A 21,689-nucleotide genomic window follows, 5' to 3' on the forward strand; every position below is an offset into this window, starting at 1 on the left:
TTGATCCTCGGGGCCCACCCTACAGCTATATGCAAATACCTCTTAGCCTATATCCCCGTTATAGTGGAGTGTCAACTGTAAATCACAGGCGGCTCCTGCACATCTACTGTGCGCCACCATAACTGGGATGTACAATTACGTTAGTTTGCATTAAAGGGGTTCTTTGGTTAAAACAAGTTATCACCGATTTAAAATAGGTGATAACTTATTGATCGCTTGGGTTCTAACATTGGAAAACGCAGTGATCGGAAGAATGGGGACATTTTCTCCCTGACAGGACACTTAGTTATCCCCATTTTAAAATGCAGCGGCAGGTGGGACATTTGACTGCAGCTTCATTCATTCTCTTTGTGGCTTCCAGAAAAAAACAAGAACAGCCATTGAGGGAATGAATGTCAAGGCGCACATGAGCTCTAGTCTAATGGGATAAAAACTCCACATTCTACCAATCAGTGTGGGTTCCAGCAGTCTGACCCCCACTAATCACTAATGAAACGGGTCTGGGAGGTGGAACCTCTGAGCAACTATACAAAGGGGCAGTCCTTGTAAGGAAGCGGGTGGCTCCCAGGGAAGGCGGGCAGGTAGTCACGGCAAGTGACAGGGACAGTCTCTGGGTAGAAGGGCAGGAGGTCACGGCAAGTGACGGGGACAGTCTCTTGACAGGCGGATGTCACGGCAAGTGACAGCAGGGTAAGAGTCTCTAGACGGGCAGGTGGTCACGGCAAGTGACAGCAGGGAAAGAGTCTCTAGACGGGCAGGTGGTCACGGCAAGTGACAGCAGGGAAAGAGTCTCTTGATAGGCTAACAGGCAGGTAGCAGGTGAGCGCTCCCAGGTGAGCGGGCAAGAGTCTCTGGACAGGCAGGTGGTCACGGCAAGTAACGGCCGAGCCTCCAGGTAGGCTAGCTGGCAGGTAGCAGGTGAGCGTTCCCTGGTGAGCGAGTAAGAGTCTCTGGACAGGCAGGTGGTCACAGCAAGTGACGGCTAAGCCTCCAGGTAGGCTAGCAGGCAGGTAGCAGGTGAGCGCTCCCAGGTGAGCGAGTAAGAGTCTCTGGACAGGCAGGCAGGTATCAGGCAGGTATCTGGCAGGTACTTCCTGGTCCGCAGGCGGACTGATCCATAGACAGACTGGCAGGTGCTGGTAGGCAGACTGTCGGACCACAGGATTGCAAGCAGGTAAGCAGATATCAGGCAGGTATCAGGCAGGTATCAAGCAGGAATCTGGCAGGTGACTGTCAGGTAACTGGTAACGGGACCTGAGGGCTGAAGCAGAGTTGAAAGGCTTTGCAACAACATTGCTCGGGCACCTCCATTTTGGAGGAGGTGCCTTATATATGGTGAGGTCCTCCGGCCATTGGCCGGGGACTCCTTAGGACGGCCCCTCTAAGAGAGGGGGAGCGCGCGCGTGCGCGCCCTAAGCACAGAGGCCGGGAAGCAGCGCGCGCTGCCAGCAGAGCGGGAGGTAGACGCCGGGCACGGAGCGGAGAGGTGAGGGGAACGGCAGGGACGCCGACGCTACAGTACCCCCCCTTTAGGCCCCCCCTTTTTTAGGCCAGACAGAAATTTATCAAGGATGAGTGGGGCATGGATGTTCTCCCGGGGCTCCCATGTTCTCTCCTCAGGACCAAACCCCTTCCAATCCACTAGAAAAAAAGGTCCTTCTTCTTACCCTTTTGGTGGCCAGAGTGTTCTCTACCTCAAACTCGTTTTCAGCGGAAACATGAGCAGGAGGCGTACCTGTAGACTTGGAAAAAGAGTTAAGTATCACGGGTTTGAGTAGAGATACATGGAAGGAGTTAGGAATCCGCAAATTGGCCGGGAGTTTCAAGTTATAGGCCACCGGGTTGATTTGTTTGATAACTTTCAGTGGGCCGATGAACCGAGGCCCTAACTTGTAGGAAGTAATCTTGAGCTGGACATATTTGGACGAGAGCCAGACCTTATCTCCAGGACGGAATTGTGGTGGATCCAGACGTCTCTTGTCAGCCTGTTTTTTCATCCGCTCGGATGACTGAAGAAGTGTGCATCTGGTACTTTCCCAAATGGAGGAAAATTTGTTAACGAGAGATTCCGCAGCCGGATTGTCCACCGAGGCGGAGACGGGAAACGGGATCCGAGGATGCTGACCGAAGACTACAAAAACGGGGATTTGGAGGAAGATTCGCTCTCGTGATTATTGTAAGAAAATTCGGCCCACGGTAAAAGATCCACCCAGTCGGAATGGTGAGCATTAACAAAGTGCCGGAGGTAACTGGTTAAAATTTGGTTGATCCGTTCTACTTGGCCATTGGACTGTGGGTGATAAGCAGAAGAAAAGTCCAAGGTGACCCCCAGCAGTTTACACATGGCTCGCCAAAAACGAGAGGTGAACTGAACCCCTCGGTCGGATACGATGTGGAGAGGAAGACCATGAAGACGGAAGACGTGATGGATAAAGTCTTTAGCTAACTCTGATGCAGACGGGAGACCCGGCAGGGGAATAAAGTGAGCCATTTTGGAAAAGCGGTCAGCGACCACCCATATGACCGTACAACCGGCAGAGACAGGGAGGTCCATTATAAAGTCCATAGCTATATGCTGCCACGGGGCAGCAGGTACAGGAAGAGGAAGGAGACGGCCGGCTGGCAGATGTCTCGGAACCTTGTTGCGGGCGCAGGACACACAGGCTGAAACAAAGTCTATTACGTCCTTGTGCAGGGTAGGCCACCAGTAATGCCGGGTAATAAGCTGGAGGGTCTTTTTCTGACCAGCGTGGCCAGCTAGCTTGGACGAGTGTCCCCAGTGTAGAACCTTCTCACGATCAGGAACAGTTACGAACGTCTTACCGGGTGGAAGACGATTTAGATTCACTGGGGCCACCTGCATTACTTTGGCGGGGTCGATGATGTGTTTAGGCTCCTCCTCAAGATCAGAGACCAAAAAGGATCGGGATAAGGCATCAGCTTTGATGTTTTTGTCAGCCGGGCGAAAATGAAGAATGAAATTAAAGCGGGCAAAGAACAAGGACCACCGGGCTTGGCGCGGGTTAAGTCTCTGGGCACTCTGGAGGTAAGCCAAGTTCTTGTGGTCCGTGTAAATTATTACCGGGTGAAGAGCCCCCTCGAGCAGGTAACGCCACTCCTCCAGTGCCAGCTTAATGGCCAACAATTCTCGGTCACCTATAGAATAATTGCGCTCAGAAGAGGAGAAGAGTTTGGAGAAGAAGCCGCAAGTTACCATTTTTCCGGAAGACGACTTTTGGGTAAGTACTGCTCCGGCTCTGGAGGAGGAAGCGTCGACTTCTAGAAAGAATTGTTTGTTGCCGTCCGGATGATGCAGCACAGGGGCGGAGGAAAAAGCTTGTTTTAAGGAAAGGAAGGCCTCCTCTGCTTCGGGCGGCCATTCTATGGGATTAGCGCCCTTACGGATGAGCGCCGAGATAGGGGCAGTCCGGGAAGAGAAGTGCGGAATGAAGAGGCGGTAGTAGTTGGCGAAGCCCAGGAACCACTGAATAGCCTTCAACCCCTCTGGTCGGGGCTACTTCTGGATGGCAGACAGTTTCTCAGGGTCCATTTGTAGGCCGGTCTGAGAGATTATGTAGCCCAGAAACGGAAGCGAGGTCTGCTCAAAGAGGCACTTCTCATATTTAGCGTAGAGGTGGTTCTGCCTGAGCCTGAGCAGGACCTGACGAACGTCCCTCCGGTGAGAAGATCCGGAGAGAAGACCAAGATGTCGTCCAGGTACACCACCACGCAGGAGTAGAGAAGGTCACGGAAGATGTCATTGACCAACTCTTGAAAGACGGCGGGAGCGTTACAGAGACCGAAGGGCATTACAAGATATTCATAGTGGCCGTCCCGGGTGTTGAATGCCGTCTTCCATTCATCCCCCTGATGGATACGGACCAGATTATACGCCCCACGGAGGTCCAGCTTGGTGAAGATTCTAGCCCCCCTCAGACGGTCAAATAATTCAGGAATGAGCGGAAGGGGGTATTTATTCTTCACTGTGATCTGGTTAAGGCCTCTGTAGTCTATACAGGGACGGAGTGAGCCGTCCTTCTTTTTGACGAAGAAGAAGCCTGCTCCCGCCGGGGAGGTAGATTTCCGGATAAATCCCCGGGCCAGATTCTCCTCAATATATTCAGACATGGACCGGGTCTCAGCAGCGGACAAAGGGTAAATACGCCCATGGGGAGGAGTAGCGCCGGGCATTAGGTCAATTGGGCAGTCGTATGGTCTATGAGGGGGTAATGTCTCTCCTTCTCTTTTATTAAAGACATCCGCAAAAGACCAATAGGGAACCGGTAGGCCGGGTAGATTGCCTGGGGTAGGAGAAGGACGAGCAGGATGAACGGGAACTAAACAAGTCTTATGGCAGTCCTGTCCCCAGCGAAGAACTTCTCCGGTCTGCCAATCAAGCACGGGTGCGTGTCTCTGGAGCCAAGGTAGGCCTAGCAAGAGGGCGTGAGAGAGTCCAGGCAGTACATGGAAGAAGATGCTCTCAGAGTGCAGCATTCCCACCTGCAGAGTTATGGATTCGGTGATGAGTTGGATGGGATGTGGTAAGAGACCCCCATCCACGGCAGCGACAGAAAAGGGTACAGCCTGAGGTTTGGTGAGAATGCGGTATTTCTCTACCAGGGACTGAGAAATGAGATTTCCGGCAGCTCCAGAGTCAAGTTGAGCCAGTTCAAAATAACGGTTCTCCCCCCAGATGATAGAGACCGACAGCATTAGAGATGGAGAGGGTTTATTTCTGTCTAGGGTGACCTCTCTGAGCGATCCTAGACACAGGCGTTTCCCGACCTCTCCGGGCAGGAACGGATCCGGTGCTCCTTACTGCCACAGTAGAAGCAGCTCCCCTCGGCACGGCGTAATTCTTGACGGGTCTTGACCATCTTGGTCTGGTCGACCTGCATAAGCTCGGATGAGTGCGCCGGAGGAGTAACGGAGGAAGTGACGGGTCTCTGGAAGGTAGGGGCAAGGCGTGGAAACCTCCTCTCACGGGTGACCTCTTTGGTGCGCTCCTGGAACCGGAAATCAATCCGGGTGGCAAGTGTAATTAAGTCGTCGAGAGTGGTAGGAATGTCCCGACCGGCGAGTTCATCTTTAATACGGCCGGACAGACCCTCCCAGAAGACGGACACCAGGGCATCGCTATGCCAGGCAAGCTCCGAAGCAAGGGTACGGAACCGTATGGCATATTGGCCCACGGTGAGACTTCCTTGGCGGAGGCGTAGCAGAGATGAGGCGGATGAGGTCCTCCGTCCTGGTTCGTCGAAGACCTTCCGGAAAGCCGAGAGAAAGGCTGGCAGATTGGACACCAGGGGGTCTCCTCTCTCCCATAGAGGATTTAGCCAAGCCAGCGCCTCCCCCGTGAGATGGGACATGATGAAGGCTACTTTGGCTCGGTCGGTGGAAAACTGATGTGCCAACAGTTCGAAGTGCAGAGTGCACAGGTTAATGAAGCCCCGTGCCTGACCGGGATCTCCGCCAAAACGAGGCGGGGCGGTGAGGCGGGGACCGGGAAGAGATGCCATGGAATTGATGGGCAGCGACGCTGCCGGGGTTGGAGTCGTGCGACTGGAAGCCGGTCCCGAAGATGTAGTCAGTGTGTCCAGGCGGGAGTTAACACTACGCAGGTGGCTCAGGATGGACTCCTGTTGGGACCTCTGACGGGACAGTTCATGGCATAGGTCCGAGAGCGAGGGAGCTTGGGTGCCACCGGGTTCCATGGCCTGAGCAAACTGTAACGGGTCTGGGAGGTGGAACCTCTGAGCAACTATACAAAGGGGCAGTCCTTGTAAGGAAGCGGGTGGCTCCCAGGGAAAGCGGGCAGGTAGTCACGGCAAGTGACAGGGACAGTCTCTGGGTAGAAGGGCAGGAGGTCACGGTAAGTGACGGCAGGGTAAGAGTCTCTAGACGGGCAGGTGGTCATGGCAAGTGACAGCAGGGAAAGAGTCTCTAGACGGGCAGGTGGTTACGGCAAGTGACAGCAGGGAAAGAGTCTCTAGATAGGCTAGCAGGCAGGTAGCAGGTGAGCGCTCCCAGGTGAGCGGGCAAGAGTCTCTGGACAGGCAGGTGGTCACGGCAAGTGACGGCAGAGCCTCCAGGTAGGCTAGCAGGCAGGTAGCAGGTGAGCGCTCCCAGGTGAGCAGGCAAGAGTCTCTGGACAGGCAGGTGGTCACGGCAAGTGACGGCAGAGCCTCCAGGTAGGCTAGCAGGCAGGTAGCAGGTGAGCGTTCCCAGGTGAGCGGGCAAGAGTCTCTGGACAGGCAGGTTGTCACAGCAAGTGACGGCTAAGCCTCCAGGTAGGCTAGCAGGTAGGTAGCAGGTGAGCGCTCCCAGGTGAGCGAGTAAGAGTCTTTGGACAGGTAGGTGGTCACAGCAAGTGATGGCTAAGCCTCCAGGTAGGCTAGCAGGCAGGTAGCAGGTGAGCGCTCCCAGGTGAGCGAGTAAGAGTCTCTGGACAGACAGGCAGGTATCAGGCAGGTATCTGGCAGGTACTTCCTGGTCCGCAGGCGGACTGATCCATAGACAGACTGGCAGGTGCTGGTAGGCAGACTGTCGGACCACAGGATTGCAAGCAGGTAAGCAGATATCAGGCAGGTATCAGGCAGGTATCAAGCAGGAATCTGGCAGGTGACTGGCAGGTAACAGGTAACGGGACCTGAGGGCTGAAGCAGAGTTGAAAGGCTTTGCAATAACATTGCTCGGGCACCTCCATTTTGGAGGAGGTGCCTTGTGCCTTATATATGGTGAGGTCCTCCGGCCATTGGCCGGGGACTACTTAGGACGGCGCGCGCGGCCCCTTTAAGAGAGGGGGAGCGTGCGCGCGCGCCCTAAGCACAGAGGCCGGGAAGCAGCGCGCGCTGCCAGCAGAGCGGGAGGAAGACGCCAGGCACGGAGCAGAGAGGTGAGGGGAACGGTGTCCCTGCCTAGCAGGAGGCAGGGACGCCGACGCTACAACTAATTTATCACTTATCCTGTGGAGAGATGATTACTTGTTTTCCCCGGAGAACCCCTGTAAGTGCATCTTGTTCCAAGTATTTAATCACTAATGGAAATAAAGAATCTTCTAATTAATATCAGAGAGAATAAATGACTGCCATACACAACACAATCCACTATACCAACACCAATAGTACCACATACAAGGGAGAAATACTGCCACACCATGACCAGACCACATATTACCACCACATAGTGACCGAATAATACTACATACAAGGGAGAAATACAGTGACACCCGTGACCAGACCACATATTACCACGACATAGTGACCGAATAATACCATATACAAGGGAGAAATACCATCACACCATGACCAGACCACATATTAACCGCATATAGCGTCCAAATAATTCCCCATCATTGCTCTCCCCCACCTCCTCCATCATTGCTCTCCCCCATCCCCATCATTGCTCTCCCCACCTCCTCCATCATTGCTGTCTCCCACCTCCTCCATCATTGTTCTCCCTCTCCTTCTCCATCATTGTTCTCCTGCACCTCCTCCATCATTTTCATATCTCCTCCACCTCCTCCATCATCATTGCCATATCTCACCATCATCATTGCCATATCTCCCCCACCTCCTCCATCATTGCCATATCCCCCACCTCCTCCATCATCATTGCCATATCTCCCCCACCTTCTCCATCATCATTGCCATATCTTCCCCCACCCTCTCCATCATCATTGCCATGTCTTCCCCCACCTCCTTCATCATTGCCATATCTCCCCCACCTCCTTCATCATCACTGCCATATCTCCCCCCACCTTCTCCATCATCATTGCTATATCTCTCCCACCTCATCCATCATTGCCATATCCCCCACCTCCTGCATCATTGCCATATCCCCCCACCTCCTCCATCATTGCCATATCTCTCCCACCTCTTCCATCATTGCCATATCTCCACCTACCTCCTCCAACATCATTGCCATATTTCCCCCACCTCCTCCATCATCATTGCCATGTTATATCTCCCCCACCTCCTCCATCATCATTGCCATATCTCACCCACCTCTTCCATCATTGACATATCTCCACCTACCTCCTCCAACATCATTGCCATATTTCCCCCACCTCTTCTATCATCATTGCCATGTTATATCTCCCCCACCTCCTCCATCCTCATTGCCAAATCTCCCCCACCTCCTTCATCATTGCCAAATCTCCCCCACCTCCTCCATCACCATTGCCATATCTCCCCCACCTCCTCCATCATCATTGCCATATCTCCCCCCCACATCCTCCATCATTACCATATCTCGCCCACCTCCTCCATTATCATTGCCATGCTATATTTCCCCCACCTCCTCCATCATCATTGCCATATCTCCCCCACCTCCTCCATCATCATTGCCATATCTCCTGTCACCTCCTCCATCATCATTGCCACATCCCCCAAACCCCTCCTCCATCATCATTGCCATGCCATATCTCCCCCCACCCCCTCCATCACCATTGCCATGCTATATCCCCTCCACATCCTCCATCACCATTGCCATATCTCCCCCCACCTCCTCCAACACCATGGCCATGCCATATCCCTCCCACATCCTCCATCACCATGCCAAACATATCTCCCCCACCTCCTCCATCACCATTGCTCTACCTCATCTCCCTCTACCTCCTTCATCACCATTGCCATGCCATACCCCCCACATTCTCCATCACCATGCCATTCATATCTCCCCCACCTCCTCCATCGCCACTCCCATATCTCCCCCACCTCCTCCATCACCATTGCTCTACCTCATCTCCCTCTACCTCCTCCATCATTGTTGCTCTCTTTAATCTCCCCCCACCTCCTCCATCACCACTGTATTAGTTTAAAAAAAAAAGAAAAGCAACACTTACCCTATCTGCTCGTTCCCCCGCAGCACTGTCCTCGGCTTCCTGCCCGGCATCTTTCTCCCTGACACAGGCCCGCGCTGCATGGTGACATCATCAAACAGCGCGAGCCTGTGTCAGGGAGAAAGCAATGGGCAGGAAGCACAGGACGGACCGCTCCGCTCCGCTGCCATTTTCCTCCCGTCAGCAGCGGAGCAGGAGGGATCGCATCGCTCCCCACCCGCCACACACTATGAGTGCAATCTGGCCATGGGCCCCCCGGAGCCTGGGGGTCCACGAAGCAGGCCAGATTGCCCTCATCAGCCACACTGCAAGGGCCCCCCGTCCACCTTCGGGCCCCGATGCAGGTGCACCGGTGGCCATGATAACCAGCGGGCCCTGTGCATCCTGCTCAGTGGCCCTCTGAGGACCCAGGCCCACCGGAGAATTCTCTGGTGTCCCGGTGCCCCAGTCCGACCCTGCTGGGGCACCGGGACCGGGTGAAAACAGCAGCACTTTCACTATAGTTTTTTGTGGGTGGTTTGTTTTTTTATTCTAACATTTTTATTTTTCAGTTGATAGAGCAGGGTCTGTTTTTATGCAGGAGAAGCTTTTTGATCACTTTTTATTAAAAAAATTTTTTGGTGGGGGGCATTAACAAAAAACAGCATTTTTTTATTTAAGTGCTCACTGTGTAAGATAAATCATGTGTTTATTTTGTACACATTACTGATGCAGCAATACCAATCGGGCTTAGCTTTTTTGTTTTATTTTTATTAAGAAAAAAAAATTAACTTTAGAAAGATTTTTTCTTACCTTTTGAACTTTTTTTCAATTGTCTCTTTTGGTCCTTCTAAAAAACGTTTTCCAACCTTTAAGCACTAAATACATCGTAATATTGTTATATTTCAACAGTTTGAAATTTCCTTAGTGCTTCTGCATCTCCTTGGCAGGAAAAACGCTGGGGAAAAACTGTTCGTTTTTGGCGCATTTTTGATGTGTTTTTGATGCATTTTTGATGCGGTTTTTGAAGCGTTTTTTGAAGCGTTTTTGTACATCAATGAATGATTTTTGGAGCTAAATAAAGTTATTTGGTGGCACATTGCTTAAACCCTTGGATTACCGTCAGAACTTGGGTGAGTATATTGGTTTATTTAAATGATTAAAGAATGTGTCTGTTGTATTTCAAATAAAGTGTTTGCTCTATGTCTGTGTGTTTATTTAACTCTTTACTTTAATTAGGTTTGGTGATGAAAGGGTCTGATTGACACTTTGTCACCAAACAAAAGAGCTAGGTGTTAGCTAATCCAATTAGCCCAATGTCATTAGCATTTCCATTCATGTAATTTATATGGCAGGTGTGAGCTGCTATTTTTAGCCTAGGAAGGTACCATTTGCAAACATGGTCCCTGGCCATTATTAAGTGCTCACAGCTGTTTGGTTAGCCGCTACGTCCCCCCGATCAGCACTCAGCAGCGCTTTGGACGCAGAGTATTTTTTTCTGCATCCAAAACACGGTGTTCTAATGCCGCACTTTTGTTGTCGGTACATGTGAATCCACCACATATAAAGACACTTCAATCGGTCAAAATCTGCAACGGAGACTAGCGTGTCTACACAGAAATTAACATGTTGCGGGTTAGTTTGGGTACGTGGCCACTATCAGGAGCCACTGCAGGTTTGGCGCTGCATGTTTATGCAGTGTCAAACCCACAGTGTCCAGATGTTACAGCGTAGTGGATGGGATCTCTAGAAATCCCATGTCCACTATGCGTGCATCTGAGCCTGCGGATCACCCATGGACACTGACATGCGGCGCGTCTTTCAGGACTGCAGCATGTCAAATTCTCTTGCAGAGTCGCTAGTCTCCACAACATAAATTTGACCACTAGAATGTATTGAATGCGGTAAATCCACATGATTCAGTGAACATATGTGGATTTACCTGCATTCAATAGAATGCAACATTTTGGATGTAGCAAAAACATGCTGCATGCAAAGCGCTGCTAAGTCCAGGACCGTGGGCACAAAGCCTAAAATGTAAAAAAAATGGCGTGGGCTCCCACGTCATTTTTGTAACCAGCAGAGGTAAAGTCGACAGCTGGGGGCTGATATTAGTAGCCAGGGAAGGGGTCATTAGCCAACAATGTTCCCTGGCTATTAATATCAGCCCACAGCTGTTTGCTCAACCTTTACTGGCTAGTTTACAGGGGGACCCCAGAAAAAAATTAACATGGGGTCCCCCTATAGAATCTAACCAGAAAAGGCTAAACAGACAGCTGTGGGCAGAAATTAATAGCCAAGGAAGGGGCCATGAATACTAGCCCCCTCCATGGCTATTAATATCACCTCTTAGCGCAGTCCCAGAAATAGCGCATCCATAAGATGCGCTAAATATGGCTCTTAGCCTCGGCTTTTCTCACTGCCCTGTAGCAGTGGGGTAATGGGGTTGGGGTTCACGTCAGCCTTTTATTGGTGCCTGACGTGAAGCCCAGGTTAGTGATGGAGGGCGTCTATAAGACGCCCCCATTACTAACTGCGGAGTAAAGTTATCACCTCTTTTTCAATAAAAGACACAGCCAGAAGAAAGTATTTTAATGAAATAAAAGACACATGGTTTTAATAATTTTTTTTATTGCACTCTGTCTGCGAAGCCATCGATCTTCTGAAAAAAAAGTAAAAAACAAACAACCATATCCCTCACCTATTCCCCATCAACAACGCAGTCCATAATTATGCCAACGATTGTCCCTCGGCGATCCATGTCACTTCTACAGCAGTGACATCAGCAATCAATGATGTCACTGCTGTAGAAGACAGTAATTTACACTGATAGGGGTGTAAAATCACTCCTGTCAGTATACATTGCTGCTGCAGGAGTGAGGTCACTGGGGTTTATCAGCTGAAGATCAGCTGATCAGCCCCAGTAAGCTCACCATCATGGGAACATTCTTCAGAATGTTCCCATAGTGAGGTCACGTGAGCGATTAGCTGATCGCCCACAGGGCCGCAGGTCCTGGCAGTGCAGTACACTGCTGGGAGCGAGCGTGCTCCCCGCAGTGTACGGCCGGCTGCTGGGAGGAGAGCATCGCCAGGGACCGACGACCAGGAGGACACCGGGGGGCGCCGGCCAGGTGAGTATAGTGTTTTTTTTTATTTTTTACTTTTTTTTTCTTTTTTTACACCGCGTGGTAGCTTGTTGGCAGAGCAGACTACTGCTCCCCCCAGCTGACCTGCTCTTGCTGTTATAAACGGGAGCGGCAGTCGGATGAAAGGAGTAGTAGTCCTTCTTTCCCGAACCAGATACCACTCGCACCGCTTTTCTGCCGCAAATTTGCAGTTATTGGCTTTAATTTAAATGCAGCAAATCCTCAGGTATAAATACTATACCTGTGGATTTGCAGCGGTTCAATTCAAGTCAATGGGTGCAAATTTGCGGCGGAAACTCCCGCACAATGGTCATGCTGCGGTTTATACCGCAATGGTAATCCTGAGCATAAATTGCACAGCACATAGCTATAGTTGGCAGACCTATTAACTAGCGTTTTTGCAGCGTTTCCGCGGTGGAAAAACCACCACGGAAACGCAGCAAAAACGCTTCGTAGCCTAAAATTGAAAATACTCCCTAGAAGGACCTAGTAGACTTCTGTGTATTGCAGATCTAAATTACCTTAAGTACGTATTGATAATTAGCTAGAAGAATAGTAATTCAGTACATAGTAGGCAGCGTGCCTGAAGGTAACAACCAGAAAAAAGAGAAAAAAATGATCCATTATATTGGCTCTTAAACGTCAGCACAAAAGATGATGCAACAAAAATCTCATTGCACGACTTACAGTGAAAGCTTATTATTTATAGGTACGGTGTGTAAAAACCTGTATCACTTACACCCAGGCTCGGACTGGCCAACAGGAGAACAGGAAAATCCTCTGGTGGGCCCCCAGCCTCTTACATGAGCAGCACTTGGCACAATATATTTGAAGCACTATGTACAGAGAAAGGCAGCATCTTATTTATTTAACAATCTACCCAGTTCAGTGTAATATATATTTGTGATTGAGGATAATGTCGCATGTAGCTGAAAAGTGGGGCCCTGGAGTTGGTCCCTGGTGGGCACTTGGCACTCCATTCCAGCACTGGAAGTTACATCTATAATAACCTGCCTTTGGAAGTGACATCAGCATAAGATCTGCACATCGGAAGCTACAAAGGCACAAAAGTCTGAGATCACCATGTGCCTTCCGGTCATGCACCAGGGTCACCGGTCCAGAATCGGCACATTTCACTGGCAAATTGTGTCATAGTCATTTACAGCAAGTGACAAGACACAATAAGCCGAGTGGTAAAAAAAAAAATTGCTGACAAGTTCTGCAAGAGTGAATTTCCTGCTTTAATCCTTCTCTTTCGGCCTGATTACATTTCCCTGAGACAAAGCGCCTAGTGTGAGCAGCTGTCAATCTTTTGTCTGCACGGCTTTTGTCTGGTTGTAGGGCAGACGTGCTCATTCAGCCTTTTTCTGGATTTCTTATGGGCAGTATGGAAATATGCATGGAAAGCCATTGTTTTATCACAGTGAATAACAATGGTTTATTCGAATGCTGATATTTGGAGAATGTCATATTTTTAATATACAGAAAATGAAAAGTTCAACCTTAAGGGCTTATTCCCATCTTCAGAAAATCTTATTGTCGGATTCGATAAGGGCTTCTAAAAACAAGCACTTTTAGAATTTACTGCATATTAAAATGTTCAGGCATTGATTAGAGATATTAACATTTTTCATTTCTTTTGTTTACAACTCGTTGCCTTGGAGATTGACCGCTGCTGCTAAGCAGCAGAACATGTGCAGTGCTTACAAGCTCTATTCTATGGAGCCTGTAAGCATTGTTTTGAAGCTGGCCAGGATCACTGTAGCACACTGTTACCTTCTAATCCCAGCCAGCATCAGCGCTAGACAGCAGCGGTGGTCAGTCTCTTAGGCAACAAGCTGTAAACAAACAAGAAGTGTTAATATCTCAAGAATGAGGTGAAAAATCTGGAATAATAATAAATGCTATGGTGTTTTATGGGGAGACAAAAGGCAATGGTACTCACCTGGTAAGGTTGGGTGACCACAACCACTCAAGGGTGCTGCAGACCCACAAATATAAAATCAACTGAAATGGAATAAAGGGTTAATTCTGCGCCATCTGTAGATCAAGAATGGAGGATAGAAGCGGTATCCATTAATGCGATTTTTTTGTCAACGTGTTTCGCAGTTCAAAATGTCTTCATCAGGACAAATCACAGTGTTTGTCCTGATGAAGAAGTTTTGAACTTTGAAACATGTTGACAAATAAATCGCATTACTGGATACCGCTTCTATCCTCAATCCTTGATTTACAGGCGGCGCAGAATTGACCCTATATTCCATTTCAGTTGAATATCTCAAGAATGGCTGCAAATAAACAGTAAAGTTTAAAACTTATTTGTTTTACAAGCACCATCTGATAAAAACCCTATATAAAGATGGGAATAAACCTTTCAAGGGGTTGTCCTATAAAAAAAACATTAATCACCGATACACAGGCTGGATGATAAATATATAATTGTTGGCCGTCTGGCTGTAGGGATTTTCAATGAAGCTGTGAATGATTGACTCAACGCTCCCTTTTTGCTACCCACCAACCAAGTCTCATTCTTCCCTGCTCAAGGAGTGAGCAGGCACAAGTGGCACAATGCAGTCATATCACAGGAAGCACTGGAGAACAAAGACAGAAGAAGGCCCCTGTGAAAAAACAGTATATGGGCCCTTTGCAGTCCAATAGCTCATCATAAGTCACATTTCCAACTGCTTTGGAGGTAGAAGTGGCCCCTTTACCTCCTGGGCCCCTGTGCAGCTGCACCAATGATATCTCTGCCCCTGATAGGAAGGCTGATGTCTTGAAGGACATAGGTCTACAGTAGCCTAGAAGACAGACAGTGGTGGGGTTGGGGGCCTATGACTCCCTGCTCTACTACAGGATCTAACTGTATCAGCGTCATGTTAACAGTTAAGTGCCAATCACACGGAGATCCAGGAACCCAAAAAACCAAGACTACTTTGAACACAGTGAAGAGTAAAGAAAGAACTGGCTGGATAAGACTGAGGGCAGGCAAACACTTGGCCCAGTCTTTTAGCATTTCTTGCCAATCTTTCTTATGGAAATTCACTTGTTTGTGTCATTTCCAGTTAGGCAGATTCCTCATGAGAAATCTATTAAGAGTTTTGTTATTCCTGCCATTACTGTACCAAACAATCTCACTAAATCACTCCTTTATTATATTAATCTGGGACTGTCTGCACGTCTGTCAGTCCTCTATACAGATTTCAATACTGAGCTTACCAAGGGGGATTGAAAGAAAACTGTACGACGGGGCTAAATAAATTGTAAAGGAAATATTCCAAATTTCAAGCCAGACGCTTTTGAATCAATTCTAATAATACACTTTATTAAATTATACAATGATTGACACTCAAGAAAAAGCGGGCTGAACATAGAGTTTTAAAGAGAAATAACCAGATGTGTTATATAAAAGGCCATTTTTATCCAATTTCAAAAGTAAAGGTAATAATTGTGATAATTCAGGTTGGACTGGCTCTCGGGAGCACCAGAGGATCCTCCGGTAGGCCCACACTGTGAAACAGTTATGAGCTACAAAGGTCCAGAAGAAGACAACCCCATTCGGAGGTGATTTTAGAACCCATCATTGACAACTGGTGTCTAATTTCTCTGAGGTCATATTAATGATATGACCTGCATGTACAATACCAAAGAAGTTCACAATGCACTCAGAAAAATGTATAAATTCTATATACATGGTTCGAGCCCCAAAAATAATTTATTCTAGTAAATTTAGGGTATGTTTACATGGGACAGAATTGCAGCGGAAATATTTAACATCAATTCTGCTAGAAACCAAAAGCACACACATGGTGTCAAATCTACATCATATCAGTAGTATTTCAGGAAAAATAAAAATTAAATAAGTAAATAAAAAAAATAAAACTAACCTCACCATCTCTGGAAAATCGCAGCCTTCTGAGATTATGTCTTTTTTCCATTTGACCTCTAGAGCCCATGACTAGCACTTGGGATGAAGCATCATCAAAGGAGGTCTGGTTGAAGGAAGGGGACCAAGCAAGGGAACCTTGGAAGCTCAATGGGAATGGAATATAGTTTTGCAGATTTCCTGTCGATCTACGGGTAGTCCGCAGTAAAAATCCGCAAGAAATAGGGGTTGTTGCAAATTTTGACTTGCGTATTGAACTCTATTCTGAAAATCGGCAACCCACTCTCACAGGATCGGTGTACCAACCAATAGACTTATTATTGAGCCTGAATATCGCTCTGGAGCAGTGTGACGCCTCTACTCAGAAAGCCCGTGTTTTACCCTGGGTGTTGGGGGACTCGGTGTCGGGCCCCGCGTTGAAGAGATGGGATGCAGCCGTGGCCCGGGCCCGACCTGTGCTCAGGGCCGTCACATTAGAAAGAGATGGTGTGGGCAATTCCGGGTTGAGTGGCTGATTAACGACTACGCCACCTGTGGTGTCTGGTGAAGGGCCACCAGCGCCGCTAGCAGTCCGCTGAGGCCCGGTGTCATGGCGGCTAAAGTTCTCGCTGCTCCTCACAGGCGGAGCAGGGCCTCAGGGCAGGCAAGACAGGAAGAAGAGGGGGTTGCAGTAGTGCGGGAGTACGGGCACCGCGTCGCGTGGTATGGCGCGTAATGAACAGTCCGGAGGCCATAGGGGTGAACTTCCAAGGCTTTACTCACTCAGAGTTAGCGGGAAGGCGACTCCCTGCTCCTCGCGGAGTCCTGCGGCCACCAGGGACGGGGGTCCGACTACCTCCGAGGAAGTCCAGTGTTTGGTAGCGACCCTGCACCAGAGTGTTCCTGTACTACAGACTTCACCCATTGTCGTCTATGTGTGTGTAGATAGGCCAGGTCTCCCTCTGAGCTCCTCTCAGGTGTAGGGCTCGGGTGGCAATTCCTCTCCATCCGAAGCCTGGCGGGATCCTCAGGGCCTAACCAGGCTTTCCCATCCTGGACGTAGAGTGCAAGGTCGGGTGTCGGGGGCCGGTACCCCTCTTGCAGCCGGAATCCCTCTGAATAGATCAGGTAGGCGAGGACAGGTGGCGTGATCCGCTCCGTCTGCATCCTCCCCGGGACCCATTTGCTAGGGAGCCACACTCTAAAGCTCCCGGGCCTTCTTGATCCTGGTCCTCGGCCAGGTTGAGACATTCCTTGTCTGCAACCTACCTCTCGTCCCAAAGATCGGGGTACGAGAGCTGTGTCCCATGCTGGTGCAGGCCCACACAGGATCTGCGCTCCCGGAGGGAAGTCACATTACACACAGTATTTTGACAGCACAGTGACAGCCGACAGACTAGCAAAGGCTAGACTGATGGACCAAAAAGAACCAGCAGAAGATCCGAAGGACCAACGAACTGAAGACTGAAGGACCAAGATCAAAGATGGCATTCTATTAAATAAGAAATCTAAGAGTGTCACTATCTAGTTGTTCCTCCACACCCACTAACTGGTTCCTACCACTTTGTGTTCCCCAGTCTCCCTGTAACCAGGGGAGCAACACCTAGTGCATACTAGCTCCCTCTGGTGGAAATGTGGTGTTTGATGCAAAAGGCTAGGTCACTACCATCACACTGGCCTTACCTCAGAGGAAGAACACCACACTCCATTAAAGAAGTGCAGCATTCCTGTGGCGGTCGAACCCTCAGGGGCGCCACAGCAGTGTTTGGTGGAGATCTCAGAATCCAGACACCCATCGTGGAACTTTACAGTCCCTATAATATGTGAAAACTTTTTGAAAATTATACTTACTATTTAAATCTGCAGCATATCTGTCCCATATGAGCATAACCTTAAAGAGAATGTCCCCCCCTTGAATTGATAAATAGCTAAATAGGTTTCAAATTCTGCCCTGATTCATTTTTTAATACATTTTTAATAATAGTTTGTGATTGTTTTTTTTATACTAATTTCTTTATAGACAAATTTAAAACATTTCCTGCTGGCTATTTTCAGTCTCCACTAGAGGGAGCTAATGAGCTTACTGCATACTGTTTGATATTCCACTCAATACTATGGAGTGAGCTCTTAAGCTCCCCCTTGTGGTGGCTGCAGGAAGTTAGCATGCTATCTTCCAAACGGAATCTGTTTATCCATCTCTACCTGAGAAAAACATAAATTAGGGACAGTGACTTTGATCATTTTATTTTTACTTATTTTTTCTTTCAGCTGTTTTTATCCTTGGCTATCAGCTGCGGAGCTGGAACCATCTCTATTATGTGTGCGTGCTGCAGAGTCCATAATATTCATGAGCTGCAGTTCCCTCGCCTACTTGCTGAACATTGACAAGTATCTTCATTTGCACAGTATGGAGAGAAAACTGTCAATGATCAGTGGGAGAAAGTCAATATCCGCAGCTCATAAATACAAGGATTCCAGCACTGCAGTAGATAGCTAGAGATTTTATAAAAACAGTTGCAATAAAAAATTTTATAATCAGGCATTAATCTAGTGCCAGATTGTCTTTAAAGCAAATTTTTTACCCGATTTTACAAAATACACACATTATTGTATTGATGTCTTAGACCAGATGAGCTAGGTGTACTTACTTTGAAAACCTATTTCAGAATAGCTGTATAATCTCAATATTAAGATGAGTATTTTAAAAGTCCAGGTAAAGTCATGAGTCCAAGTGTATTCAGTCTCTGCACATCCACACACTCAGCCTGCCTGGCAGCCGCAGCTTGTACTGAGCAGTTTGAGATTTTGGCCACAGCAGGGAGGAGGGACATTCAGGAGCTGTAATCAGGCAAAGTGGAAGGAGATCGAGTTTAAATTTTAAAAAATACAAAAAAAAGGAAGTAAGCGCTAATTGTGTAAATCCGTGCATCTAGTTTCAGTGGATACAGGATGTCCAAAATCAGTTTTTATTTAACTACGCGTTTCGGGGTTGATCCAACTCCTTTGTATCTGAAGAAGGAGTTGGATCAACTCTAAATTGCATAATACAATAAAAATTCTTCATCTACCTGATTTTGGACATCCTTCATCCACAGATAGTGCCTGGAATATCCCTCAAATTTATTTCTGATTTTCCTATGTAAATTTTCAAAAAGGAATATACAGCAATTCTAACATGGAATTTCAAAGTAAGTATGCCAGTGTCATCAGGTTTAAGAGATTGCAGTGTATAAAGAAAGCTGATGACAGATCGGCATGGGATTTGGAGCTCTGCATCAGACATACGGAACTGTGACTCCTATAAAGATTTATTAAGAAATTAATCAGCACATAATTTGGACTTAAAAATGACAAAATGATAAAAGGCGGATATTTACTTTATGGAGCCTCATAACTAAATATTAATCACTGTCTTAAATAATATTAATTACTGTTGAACAACACGGCGGACATTGATTTACCTGTTTTTCTCGTGAATTTTTATAATTTCATGAGTCTGCTGAATGAGTTGTTTTTCTAGTTTGTAGGTCGACAATGAGTTTTCTAACAGCTGAATCTCTAATCTGGATGTCTGGTTGAGAACCTAGAAAAATAAAGAGGAAAAAATAGCGGCGATATATCAAACTGTCATTTTCCATTAGTGCAGCAACATAAAAATCCAACCTAGTCTCGCAAAACGGGACGGAAAGCAAATAAGCTCAGTGTGATAATGCAAGGATGCATTGTGGCCGTCCTGTGCTCTGAATGTATGTCACTGAACCATAAGTAAATGTTATTGTAAACCTGTAGTTATAGATCCCCCTTGGTATTTTCATGGTGGTCCTACAGAAAGCTTTATTTGATGACAGGGCTAGTTCATATTGGCCCATGAGACTTGTGAGGTTTGACAGCCATTTTTATTTTGCATGCGGGTTTGATACAGCTAAAGCTTCGGCTCAGAAGAACTGATGTAGCTGAGGGATCTGGGGAACTAGGAAAGATTAGATTTTCTTTTGCTAAACGATAAAATAATTGCTACAATTTGAAATTGAACCATAATGTTGAAAGAAAACCGAAACGCGTGGTAAAGTTAGGAGTAGCATGGATTGTCTTTGGCATACGGTGTGGTCCGAGTCCCACATTCACTTTAGTTGTTTTGCTTAAACTAGGCATATTTTAATAATAGAGTTCCCATATTTTGCTTGGAAATCAAATAAGTTACATTAGTGTCCAAAATCTACTTTCTGTAAGTCATGGGTAGTTTTGTACAATCTATTAAATATTGGTTTGTGAACTACTAAGGTAGACTGTATTTGTTCCTTTCTTAAAGGAATTGTCCAGTCTTAAGTTACAAGTGACTGCAGACTTGCAAATCCTCACATCATGCGCACTGTGCGCTGGGAGGGCTCTCCAGTGTCGGCGCAGGGAGCAGGTGGTCATGTGATCGCAAGTATGCGATTTGCATACTTCCGGCCACATATCAACTAGACTGTATTCGGCCTCGCTCAATATACTTTCGCTGAGCATATATTACAAAGTTGCTTATTCATGTTTACTATTGATTTATGAAATAAAAATGTAAACAACAGTTACTTTTTAAAGGGAACCTGACAGCTGATACCCGTTGCCCGATCCACAGGCAGCATGTAGCACATGTTGGCTGTGAAATCACAGATAAGAATGTTTGACTGTAAGACGCTGTGGTGTTTCACATAAAAAAAGCACTTTAAAACCCTCCGGCGACAGAGACGCACAAGTGACTGATCATTAAGGCGGTTCTCCGGCGGCCTCTCCCCGCGTGCTTCCAGTGACTCACAATTTTCCTCATACAAGCACACAGTCAACTAGTCTCCCATGTAACTCGGTCCCTGGAGGCTTTTGAAGTATGTTTTTCTCTGAAACACATTTCGGAGTCCAACTTATCTGAGTAAGATCATACAGCCAGTCCCTGATATGTGGACCCAGATTGTATGAGGCACTGCCATGAATTTGTCAAATTCTGCTGGGACCCGTGGTACATCTGAGATTAGAAGATCGCAGTGATTAGCTGAGCAGAGGTTCTCTTTAAATACAAATGGACATTCATGAGTTAACAGGTTTCTTGTGGCATGGAAAGTGTATAGAGTTCCTCGTAGTCTATTGCCTGTGCTGCTTATTGGAACCACACCATTCCATTATATAAACCTGTGCCTGGCCTCCCTCCATGCGACCAATAGAATCTTCATTCTGTTCCTGGGTTCACTGGAGAAAGTGTTTTAGAGAGTCGCTCTTGTTGTCTTGAGATTGTTGCATGCGGTTTGTTGTGAGTACCTCTACCTTTCCCTTTTGGTGTTCTTTTGTGTGGCTTTTCTGCCTCTTTACTGTGTACCCATTTTCACCTTTGTATTTTATCCTGTGTGTCTGTCTTTTGATTCTGCCTTGGTTTCCCCTTGTCTGTCCAGTCAGTGTTACCCTTTTACTCCTGATCTTTCCTCCCTGGGGGGAGGGTGGGAGCTGCATAGGATTATGTAGGAGCACAGAGAGGTACGAGACCCGGGCATCTCCACCTTCAGGGGTTACCATGGGGTTAGGGATAGGCTAGGGTTTCCTTACATTAAGGGACAGTATAAGGTCCCTCCTCCCTGGCTTTCCTATGGTCACAACGTGACAGGTACTGGCTGGATCGGACACCATGTATCAGCTGTCAGCTTCCCTTTAATAAAACAGTGCTCACAAGATGTATCTAACCTGTTCTTTGTACTGCTGTCAGTTGCACTGTGTTCTTTTTTGTTTGGTAGGTCATGCTAGTAATAGTGGTCTATAAAACTCTATAAAGTGTTATGCACAAGACTAGATTACTCCTGCAGCACTTCCTCTGTTACTGCATACTGGTCCTTCTCTA

At 47.6% G+C, this 21,689-nt stretch overlaps 1 protein-coding gene across 1 annotated transcript in view; it reads right to left on the minus strand.

Moving 5' to 3' along the window:
• The window catches only part of ANGPT1 (angiopoietin 1), a 490,004-nt gene that overhangs the window by 227,537 nt on the left and 240,778 nt on the right, over positions 1 to 21,689 (minus strand). The window contains exon 3 of the mRNA XM_073679768.1: positions 19,291 to 19,412. Coding sequence (XP_073535869.1) covers positions 19,291 to 19,412 — 122 coding nt within the window. The remainder of the gene's footprint in view (positions 1 to 19,290; positions 19,413 to 21,689) is intronic.

This window comes from Phyllobates terribilis, unplaced genomic scaffold, assembly GCF_046119375.1.
Source record: "Phyllobates terribilis strain yellow unplaced genomic scaffold, ASM4611937v1 Scaffold_4__5_contigs__length_816908805, whole genome shotgun sequence".
Lineage (NCBI taxonomy): Eukaryota > Metazoa > Chordata > Amphibia > Anura > Dendrobatidae > Phyllobates > Phyllobates terribilis.